The sequence below is a fragment of the Chenopodium quinoa genome, unplaced genomic scaffold (assembly GCF_001683475.1).
Source record: "Chenopodium quinoa cultivar QQ74 unplaced genomic scaffold, ASM168347v1, whole genome shotgun sequence".
Lineage (NCBI taxonomy): Eukaryota > Viridiplantae > Streptophyta > Magnoliopsida > Caryophyllales > Amaranthaceae > Chenopodium > Chenopodium quinoa.
In genome coordinates, this window is record NW_018744143.1 from 969,778 (window position 1) to 981,785 (window position 12,008).

The 12,008-nt window shown below is 34.3% G+C and overlaps 1 protein-coding gene across 3 annotated transcripts; it reads right to left on the bottom strand.

The window, feature by feature from the left end:
* Positions 1-1,381: 1,381 nt before the first annotated feature.
* Positions 1,382-8,031, bottom strand: LOC110693177 (universal stress protein PHOS32-like). 3 transcript variants are annotated; one of them, XM_021870301.1, is made up of 4 exons: positions 7,414-8,026; positions 5,855-6,173; positions 1,939-1,995; positions 1,382-1,767 (listed from the first exon to the last, which is right to left on the bottom strand). In XM_021870301.1, exons 1-3 carry the CDS (start codon positions 7,870-7,872, stop codon positions 1,985-1,987), a joined length of 789 nt encoding a protein of 262 aa, XP_021725993.1. In that variant the 5' UTR covers positions 7,873-8,026; the 3' UTR covers positions 1,382-1,767; positions 1,939-1,984. The 3 variants fall into 3 exon arrangements, with proteins under 3 accessions (XP_021725993.1, XP_021725994.1, XP_021725995.1); XM_021870302.1 differs by having other exon boundaries at positions 1,382-1,711; positions 7,414-8,025; XM_021870303.1 differs by lacking the exons at positions 1,382-1,767; positions 1,939-1,995 and adding an exon at positions 4,795-5,306 and having other exon boundaries at positions 7,414-8,031.
* Between the last annotated feature and the right edge of the window lie 3,977 nt (positions 8,032-12,008).

Genomic DNA, 12,008 nt, shown 5'->3' on the forward strand with positions numbered 1-12,008 from the left:
CAAAATCCAAGCTTGTCACCTTCCAGCACTACTCTTATAATCAATGCTCAAAGAAACAAAGTGATGAGCTCAAATTTACTCTACTTGGGACAAAATTGTCGATGTCAAAATTAGATCACCATCCAATCTTTATTAGATTAAAGAGATACAGTAGTTTAATTAGTAGAGTTTATCATAACCGCTTTGATCAAACAAATGCCTAAACTAATTACTCAATAAGGATCACCCCATCTAACCACAGACTCAGGTAGCCGAAATAAAAGACAGACAATGCAGCAGATATAATCATACATCCTTTCCGTAATATTCCTATGCCATGGCCAAGAATCCATAGTTGCCTGCAGTTGAGAACGCTAATCCCGCACTGCAATCAATCTGGTTTGCTCTGTGAATGCAAATTTTGGCGGCCTGCCAGTTGGGACTTACCGAAACCAGCTACTAGAACAAGCCTTCGTCAATGGTCAGCAAGCCTGGCCATTTATCTCTCTTATTCTCTCTAGCTAGAATACTCGAGAGTAATGGGTACACAGAAAACTCTTGACACATAAGATATACACCAAAGCCAACCAGGTACACATTATAGTACCTAGCCGTCTGTTGTTGAGGCGAACGAGAGGTACCTTAAGAAATGTACTGAACTAAACTCTCGCCTCCAGCAAAAATCTGGGTTTATATAACATTGCGAATATCCCGAGTAAATTTAAATTGTAATCAGAATTTTTTTGCAACCCCCGCTACTTTAAGCACCAATCTAGTGACACAATCGAAAAGCATGACAGTTAAACAATCTCATGGAATATTTCATACTGTATTAATCCTTTACCTCATTACTATTACTGGATTCCAGTATTTCACTACACCAGCAGTACCAAATCAACTACAGTTAAAAGATAACCATACCCAACAAGAACAGCGACCAGCCATCATTGCACGCTTAGCATGCATGGCCTTCACATTATTCGCGGTCTCTAGCAGTCCTATGGAATTAGTTCAGTATCTCAGAGTTGTAATCTTATTATAACCTTTCTAGATGAGAATGGGTTCCAATAAGAGCCAAGTCCTCTCCCAAATCTATCCAACCAATTGGCCCTCTATCTGTCCTACGAGTCAGAATCAAGCAACCACAACCTCAATCTCTAGTACTTACCAACAGTCCCATAATACACCCTGTCTGCCTACACCCCTCGGAAGTCCCTCCTGACATGTAAGAGCACAGCTGTATAGCCTGTAATGAGGTGAGCTTTAAAAAAATAGTAACAGGCACAAAACTAATTGGGTGATAAGCATCTAACATTAGAACATGGGATGTGAAATCTATTCCCAAAGATTTACTACTGCATACTGTATAACATTGGAGTTTATAAAACGGAATATAAAGGAATTAATCCAACAAATGGTGCCATATAAAAGCATATAAGAAATGAAAATCATCCACAATGCCAAAGCAATTTTAGATATCAAAGATAGCCTATTCTTATATCAGCATTAAGGCAGCTGCAAAATGTTATACAAGGAGCAAGGCAGGTTCTGAAACGGCTAAACCAGAAATTCACAGCTAATAAATACACATTAAAAAACAAAAAAAAAAAAAAAAAACAATTCAGAAGGTGGTAAAATCCAGGAAAGTAAAAGAAGATGGCACCAAGACTCCACACAAAAGCCAACATGCTTCAGCTCATGTTGATAGATCCCAATACCAGCTATGCAATTTCTACACAGCAAAATACACAAGCGAAGAGTAAATTTCCTTGTTCTTGAGATAACAATCTGACACATTAGTAACAATAACAGCATGTCAGAAACATAGAGCCTAAAGGCAGAAGATAATGGCAATAAGCAAACTCTAATAAAGAACACGTTTTTTTCTTCTTCTTCTTTAGTTGAGACTCTCGAGTATACAAGCAACCATCATATAGACGTCAAGTCAGATTTTTGTACCTGCTACTGAATAATCACACCATATCCCAGTATCAGCTCAGGGTCTTCAGGCTGCCGCTGCACAATAAACAACATTAGCACACAAAAGTGAATGGTTATACTAAAGAATAATGGCAAGAACACTGAATTGTCATTGAAATTAAACATTTTCCAGGGGAAAGGCAGGGAACATAAACATACCCTGATGGTTGGGTGGGAGATAAGCTAATTGGTCTTACTACATACCGCCAAAAATATAAGGGCAGGTTGAAATGGATCCTAATTTCCATGATGAAAACCTAGGTAACCTTTTATAAAAATAAAAAAAAAAATAGTTAAAAAAAAAATAAAATAAAATAAAAATAAAAAAAAAAAACTAGCAAAACTTCTATCAATTTTTGTGTCCAAACCCTAAAACAGGATAGCTTGGGGGAATGTGGAAAATCAGCCCCAAAACTTATGTTTCATGTACAAATCAGCCCCCAACTTTTAATTACAGCAATTCAGCTCCGCAACTCTATTTACAGAGTAATCAACTCCATTCACTAATTTGCAGGCAAACTTTCATCGAAACAAGAGCATTATACAATCCAAAACATAGAGACAATAAAATCGTATATATGTGCCAAAATCCGCCCAAATTAATCACTTTATATCCTTTTCCTTTTGCTGCAGCCTGCAAGATCTATTCTGCAGAGTAGGATTATACATTTTGTCTTCTAGCAGCAGACAGCAGTACAGCATTTGGGAGATGGAAATTTGGTTTTAGCAGAAAGTTAAAGTTCATACAGTGGGAATCATAGTTCGTTTTCTGCAACTTTACATCTAAAACTAAATAAAAGTGGAAGAGGGAGGCAAATGAAAGAAATTTCATCTTACAGCTGTTATTTACAAGAATTGAGAGGTAAATAGGAGATGGTGAATTGAGAGAATCCACTGAGGTTACGAGGCACTGTTGTGTGAAAGAAGACCTAAAGCCAAATGCAAATGAATAACAAAAAATGATATGCGTGTATTTAGTGGGGTAATATAATCATGTCTGTTTTTGGCATGATTATGCTTACGGTGGAATTTTGCCAGAAATTAACAAACTGAAGTTTTAATTGCACATTGTGCAATAGTTGCAGGGGCTGATTTGCCCCTTTTCCTACTACTAGGGAAGTAGGGAAAACCGTACCTTAACAAGGATCCACAAAACTAATAAGAAATTGGATACGCTACAACTTCAAGCAAGTTTAAAAACTGTGGTACAGCTAGGGGTGCTAATCGAGTTGAGCAGCTCGTGAGCAAAGCTCGGTCAAAACTCGACTTGAGTTGGTTCGACTCGAATTCGACTCGACTCGAGATGTTAACAAGCACGAGTTGAGCAAGCTTTAACTCGACTCAATAAGCTCATGAGCAACTCGATAATATATTTTATTAATATAAAATTTACAAATAAAGTTATTACCATAAACAAATTTGACACTTAATAAGAGTTAATTTATATTGTAAAAAAGAAAGAGTAACTTTAATATTAAATAGAATAATTAAACGAAAACTATATAAAGTGAAAAAATCAATAAAGGCCTATAATTTTAGAAGGGCCGAAATTCTAACGAGTAGATTGTGAGCTACTCAACTCAACTCGAAACTTTAACGAGTACGAGCAGGTTTTATTGGCTCGAAACTTTAACTAGCACGAGTTGAGCACATGAAAAAAGTTTTCGAATCGAGTCGAGCACCCCTTAGCTCGTGGTCGACTCGCTCGATTAGCACTCCTAGGTGCAGCAATACACAAAATAAGAATAAGCATTTCATTTTCATTGTGGAGCTTAAATATTGTAAGAGGTGATATTTCTCAGGGACCAAGGCTACATTAATTATCACAGTTTCATGGGCAATATATCCAAGTAGTTGTACATCTTCAAGCTCTTTAAATACTATGCCAAGGGAAATCAAATAAATTTCAACTCCTTGTCAAAGTGATGCTTTTGTTATTCTGTAAGAATCCAAAGCATCAATTCTACAATCCTCATTTAAAGTTACAGTGTAAAAACCAACAATGAAGCATCTCAAAAACAAAGCGTCTCAATTGCAAAGAAAATTCCAGCTGCAGTCCTTAAATTGACAACTCTAAATATTAAGAGAAAGTCCAGCCCACTTAATGCCCTCCAATGACTCATTTATGACACTGTGAAACATACTCTTAGTTTTGAAGGGCGCACCAAGGAGCAAAAGTCTTTGAAGCCTAGGCGCAAGGCAAAGGAGCGCGCCTTTCGTAGGTGAGGAGCACTTCATATACACCAGAAAATATATTGATTTCTATCAAATACATCTAAAAAAGGAATTCTGAGAAAAGATGAAAGGTCTCTGTGATCAATAGCTAGGCCTCTTCTTATAGAATTGTGAGATATGGGGTTTCTATCACCTCTAGAATTTAAGTAAACCTGACTGTCACAAACTTCCCTGGATTTTTTTAAAAATATTATCTTAAGCATTACCTATTGATGCCTTACAACATAAGGTGCAAAGGCACAAGAAGCAACCTAGAAAAAAAAACGCATAGGCACATGATTTTTGTAGGTCTTTGAGCCTTGTGCCTTGCGCCTAGGTGCGCTTTTTATAACTTAAAACATATTAAACACATACATTACACAAAGTCGGAAAGGTCTACTGTGGGCATAAATCCAAGGGACAGACATGGCTACTAAAGTATTGTCACCTTTTTTTGGAGTGTTGTACCGCATACTCCAATCTCCACAGGGTAACATAATTTTTGAGATAAAAATCAGTTACAAAGAAATTAATATAATATTCACATTCACCCAAGGGTCTTGAAAAATTAATGACCTAGTGACACCTTTTAAGATTCAAATGATGAAACCCTAGTAGAGCACAACTACAAAAGATGATTGGGCCCAACCACCTATTTAAGACTTTATAGACACATACGTAAAATATAAAATAAGGGTAATCGCAACTTATCAAATACCCAAGCATATGACATACTTCCTTCGTTCTTAATTAATTGCAACAAAGCAATTTTGGGAAGTTTCACAATTGCTGCAACAATTCTATTTTAGAATGAGTTCACATTATAAGCTACAAGTTTACACTTGCCCAAGCCACTTATTTACCTATATATCTCTCTCTTCTATATATAATCACATAGGGTCAATTAGTCGAAATTTCTCCCTTTTGCTTTTTCTTCAAACTTGGGCTAGTTCATCCACTTGCTATTGTTGCAAGAATATAAGAAGGAAAGAAGTAGATTAAATCACAATGCCATACTAATAGTTGAATTAATCTGCACAGAGAAGTGATTCATATTCGTTAGCAGATTCTCCTTGTCCAGACTAGATGCCATCTTGGCAATACTTTAGAACCTTGATTCCTTCAAGATCTTCCTACAGAGTTAAAGAAGATTATTCATGAAGATTTTGTGGGAGTGACTTTGCCACGCCTAATTCACATATTTTTGATAAAATAATGTTCCCCGTGTTTACAAACATAAAGAACTTCAATTTTTAACTTCCGGAAAAGAGCACCATTATATAATTGCATGCATTTAACTTTTAAAGGCTTTTTTTTTTACAGATTACTCTTTATAACATGAAAAGGTTATGGATGTATATAAAGCCACACATCAGCCTTAGATATATAAATTTCATGCTACATAATACAAGCAAGCACATTCAAATGACCTTCATAGAGGATAATGACTTCTGATAGAGTAAACAAAAAAGGTATCAATACTTCTTAATCCCCACTCACGCTAATAAAAATTAAACAGCGTCAGAAATTATGAACCCTAAGTACCAGATGGAAAACAATACTTAGTACACATAATCAACATTCAACCACACAATGACACCACATTATTGACATGTAGATGGATTGATAATCAATAAAACACCTAAATCAATCATTTCAGTCAATAAGGTAAATCACTAACCCTTGCGTTCATCTGATGCATCATGGTACTCTTCATCCTCTTCGACTGCCCTTACTTCATCTGCCTCAGCCACAGCAACCATTTCATCATCTCCATCATTTCCCTCCTTTTCATCAGGATAACGCACAACCACTACAGGACAGACACAGTGGCGCACACAATAATCACTGACACTCCCAAGCCTACCATTGCTTCCTCTCTTAGATGCACCAAAGCCACGACTTCCCATGATTACAGCATTGAAACCCAACCTCTCTACCTCCAAACATAGTCTTTCCTTCATGTCATGGTCTTTCACAATGTGAATTTTGTATGGCACCTAAAACAGTAATGGAAATTAAACAACATCAGCACTAATGTCAATGCTTAAAAAAAATCTTAATCTAGATATATTAATACCAATAAAGTAAATTTAAACCAATATTGAGCAGAAAACATAGTAGTCTAATTTTGGATTTCCCTGAGAAATCACGAAAGTCAGTTGAAGGAATTATGTATTACTCAACAACCCCCTGATTTGAAAATTTATCTTCTCTTTCTTAGAAACCCAAAGTGACTGATCATTTCATACAACATAAACTACTACCAAGCAGAAAAAAAAGACAAAGATTCAATCATTTTCTAGGCGAACTCACTAGGAAATAGGCAAATGCAAGACCCCAGTGACCCTGTCACCATGAGTTGCATGAAAGACTTTTAAATTAGAAATAAAAAATTCTAACCAATGACTACAAGGGTCAAGTCAATACTTCTACAAGGTCAACAGACTCAATACACAACACCACCATAACATTTTCATGAGAAGATAGAATAATCAAAAAGTCCAATCCAACAAAGTAAACAAATGACATCCCCAGAATTGACAACTTCATCACCTTTCAACAATTGGTTTTTATTAAAGTTAATCGCACCCACCGGCCACCACATAATCTGCACTCATCCATAATTGCATAATCAATAAGTTAAGACCTGTTATATTTCCCAATCAAAGCCTTCAAAAATCCCACCAAACTCATCACTTAGGCTCAAATTTTGCAAATGTACAATCAAAAAAATTACCAGTGTCTGTGTGATAAATTCAATACAAACACGACAAAGATTACAGCTTAATCATCACAATTCAACAAGAGTCAAACTAATGCTGATCACCAAAATGGCAGTAGTCAGCAAATCCTTACAAATCCCAAGTCAAAAAACCCTCTAAAGTCACCTAGAACAATCAAAAACCGCGAAATTAACAGGTTTGGAGGATCGAATTGGACATCACTGTACATTTCTACAAAAACCCAGATTACTAAACCCCTAAAATTTCAACATACCAAATTAGGGATTAGAATATTGCAGAACCCCAAATACTTCACAAGTGCAAAAATAGAAACATTGGAGAAATGGGTCTTTTAAAATCAAACAATTTACAAAACCCCAGATACCAAAACCCCCAAACATCCAAGTTTAGGGCATTTATGCAAAATTAGAATTGGGTATTCACACAATCAAAAACCCCAAGAAAACCCTAATCAAAAAAATTACCAATTCTTCAACAAAATCAAAAATCAAACCTGAGCTTGAATAAGGGGTTGGGCAAGATCAGCAGCCTTAGAACTAGTAAAAGCGTCGAAATCATTTTCAAGCTTCTGATGCGACTCTTCATTATCGTTACCCTCAGCATTATCAGAAGCAGAAAAATCGACGCAACCCCAATCAGCACCATAAAGTACAGAAGTAGGACGAACATGAAGAAGAACAACAGCATCACCAGGACGAAGGTAATGGTCAACAGCCCATTTAACAGCGAAAGCACTTTCGTCGCTCAGATCCACAGCAATCGCAATCTTCCTCGCCGCACCAGCCGTCGGAGTCTCGGCAGCGGCGCCAGTTGCGGTGGCTGTTGGGGTTGAAACAGTCACTCTTGGCGAAGATGCTGTTGTTGATGCTGGTGGTTTTACACGAATTGGTGGCATTTCTGGGTATGATTGATTTTGTTGATCAGAAAATGGGTTTTTCTGATTACTTGCCATTTTTGATTTTTTGGGGGTTTTTTTCGATTGATTTCTAGGGATTAATTTGGGTTGAATTTTGGGGGTTTTGGTTTTCTATGTTGTTGTTTGTAAAAGGGAATGAATTTGTTATGGTATGGTCTTATTACCAGGAAACTAGTTTAGCTCCCGTACTAAGTACGGTTTAATAAAAAAACGCAAATTGATTAATAATTACAAATTTAAAACCATTCCTTCAAAAAAAAAATTAAAACCATCATAATTTTTAACAATTATTTGAAATACTTATTAAAATAAAACAATTGTATTACATTGAATATTAATCAGAATTATAAAACAAAAGAACCAATAACTACACACATTCAAAAAAAAAAAAAAAAAAAGAAGAGAAAATTTAAATATTGAAATAAGAAAGAGGCAACAAAACAACGCAATTGAGGAAGAAGAAAATCAATAAGGGTTTTCAATCAAGGTTATTAGGATCGGGGTCCTACCTTGGATCGATTGGGGGGGGGGGTGAGATCGAATCGATAGAATCGGATCGTAAGATCCTACTTAATAACGAATAATATTATATATTATGCTATAAATTGACTTAAAAACATTTCTTCTAAGGGGTTTTAATGCTAAAAGACATTGGTTTGCTTAAGAAAGGTCGATCTTCATTTAGGTTTGTCTTTATGGTAGTTAGAAGATTGATAACACAAGTTTAAATTAATAAATTATGCGCAAATTTGTCAAGAATGAGACCTTAATATGACAATTGCAAGTTGTCAATTGATAAAATCATATTAATGTCTCGGATTCGCTAATTTATTAGCGATAATTATTGAATAAATTAAATTTAGGTGCATATAACCTAATGAGTAATAAAAAAATATGTCAAAAAAATTAAAGTCTCATACTATCGTAAAATGTTGGATCGGATCGTAGGATCGTGTTGAGATCCGACCACTCATAACTAATATCGGAGTAGGATCGTAAGATCCTACAAACTTTAAGATCCTAACAAAGATCCGGATCGATCACGCAATTTTGTATCGTAGAATCGTAGGATCGTAAGATCCGGATCGGGATTTTAACAACTATGTTTTCAATAGTTGGGGAGAATGGGAATAGTTCTATTTTCAAGGCATAATAGATGGAAGGATTTAGCACCAAAGAAAAAAAAATTATTAAAATGATGTCATCAATACATATAGGCGGGAAATTTTTTTATGATAGCATGACATGTGTACAATTCAAGAAGGGAATGAGGTCAGTGGTTTCTATTTTAGTATTAGTTACAATTAATTGAAATACTTTTAAAAATAAAACAATTGTATTACATTGAATATTAATCAAAATTATAAAACAAAAGAATCAATAACTGCACACATTCAACAAAACAAAAAAAAAAAGGACAGAGAGAGAGAGAATTTAAATATTGAAATAAGAAAAAGGCAACAAAACAACGTAATTGAGGAAGAAGAAAAGCAATAAGGGTTTTCAATAATTGGGGGGAATCGGATTAGTTCTATTTTCAAGGCATAATAGATGGAAGGATTTAGCACAAAAGAAAAAAAAAATTTAAAATGATGTCATCAATACATTAAGGCGGGAAATTTTTTATGAGAGCATGACATGAGTACAATTTAAAAAGAGAATGATGTCAGCGGTTTCTATTTAGTATTAGTTATAAATAGATTGTTTAATTAATTTTTTTGTTTTTTTTTATGTACCTAATTTTAAGGCATAATGGCTTTTGGGCTAATTAATGTGAAGGAGTGCTGATTGGGTTAAGGTGAGTTGTAACTTGGAAGGGATAAAAGTTTGGTTGGGCTAAACCTAACTTTGTCTATATTTTGTCTTATACAGTAGTTTCAATTTTGATTTTGTTGTTTAGATATTAGAGGTAGTAAGAATTGACTCAGTAGTTGATTGGATTACTCAATAAAAATCAAATACAAGTATTAAAAAAAGACCTATTAAGCAAAGTTTGGCTCATTTGATAAGACTTTTACCTTAAATTCTAGAAGTATGTGATTCTAGAATTATCGTGAGGGTTTAAGGTCTAGTCAAGTCATTGTCATTACCTTAAATACAAAAAAGAAAAAATATACGGAGTACAAAACAACGAGGTTAGTTAGTGAGCTTGTTTCCTTATTTGATAAGTTTCTTTAATTTGCAAGTTGGATCAAGTAAAACCCGGTCAACTTGACCAATTCATCTATTAAGTGGGTAGAGTTATCTTAAAGGTTGAGATTTTTGAGAGGCATTGTCCAAAATAATTCTAGCTAATATATAGGGAACCCACACCTACATTTTCCATCTCTAATTCTCTATCTTAGAGTGATTCATAGAGGAAAAAGAGTACCACTAAGATATATTAGTGTTATATACCTAGGTGTATGGTACACCCAGAGTTATAACAGTCATTTTACTCGTTTTTGCTTGCATGCGACCTACACATGATATTTAAAGGTTTCATACTTTACTCGTCTTTCTATTCTTCTTCTTTAATCTCTCTCTATACCTTCTCTCTCTCTTCCTGTCTTCAATTTCCAGAATTTTTTTATCTACATTTTCGATTTTTTCAGTCGAATTTCGTTACTGTCTTCAAATTGCAGAGTTGTCTATCTACATTTTTCATTTTTTTCCTTCGAATTGCGTCTACTTGCTACAATGGAGGAATCTAGGTAATTTCCTCTTTTTTTTTTTCCAATTTTTGTTTGTGTTTTTGGTTACATAATTATCAATTTCATGTATACTTCGTATAAAATTTTTGTGCTCAATTTTTTCAGAATTTTTTGCTCATTTTATTTTGCTCAATTTTATACGGAGTATCAATTATACTTCGTATTAAATTTCATGTATTTTTTTTTTTCAATTTCTGTTTTATTTTCATTAATGTGTCCTTTATTTTCTTCAATATGTGTTTAAATTTCATTAATGTGTCATTAATTGCTCATTTTGCTCATATTTTTTTGGGTGTAATTATTTTCCTTTTATGTGTCATTAATTGCTCATTTTGCTCAATTTTTTGTGTAAATTCTATTTTATGTTTGCTCATTTTTCCTATGTTTGTTTATTTTACGATTTTTTTGCTCATTTATATTTTTGTTCATTTTTTTCTTGTATGATAGTGGAAGCAGTATTCTAGGTATTTATGGGCATCTGATGATACTTCAATCTTAATTCTAGAAGTCTGTGTTCTAAACCATATCCCCATCCACTGCTTTTCATGAATTTGTTAGATAAACTGACTACCAAAATGCTCAGGCCTCAATACTTGTTAATCTTTCGGTTGTTTATGTATGACAATGTAAGAGCAGCATTCTCATGTCCATTTGGTTGGTTTGATTCGTATTAGTTCGTGTTCACACTTTGAATTAGCGTCTCAAATAGTAAGAGTTCCTTAGAGATACAGGGTTATAGAAGCATGGATAGTTTGTTCAAACTTTGAACAAATTACTTTGTAGAGGACCAAAAGGCAATTGATCAAGTGACTTAAAATTATTACGAAGTATATGTTATGGAGTGTAATTCATTTATACATGTGCTAAATGCTGATGATATTTTGCCTATTTGTCGTGCATTTATTTGTGATGTGTATCATGTCATCCTTTTTGAGTTGGTATGCTTCTCTTGATGAGTCAAAGGATGTCACTTGAGCAGTTGAGTGGACTGATCACAATGACCTACATATCATATTACTTTTACGTATGTGGAAATAGATTCTTTCATAGTTACCTACATAGGCTACTATCTCTTATGTGCACTATCTCTACTTATTTGGTGTGTTAATAAAATTGTAAACCTATTAGCTCAATTGGTCGATCATTGTGTGTTCCTATATTGCACAGAGGTCAAATGATGTAGGTTCAAATCCTACATAAGCTACTAATTTCAAAACATTTATAATTCTACATTTGCTCACTGTACTGAGCATGCTTTAAAAAAAAAAAAGAAAAAGAAAAAAGGGTAGTTAAGAAGGCAAGAAGCTAAAAATTTGAACGTAGAGGAACATTTACAATTGCTAGTAGTTGATAAATGAACAAATAATTACTGCTCATTTGATAAATAAACAAATAAAATTAAACATCTCACATACTTAAAGCTTGGAGTAGTGATCTCAAATTTTTGTTTGTGTTCTATACTTTGATTCATATTCACCT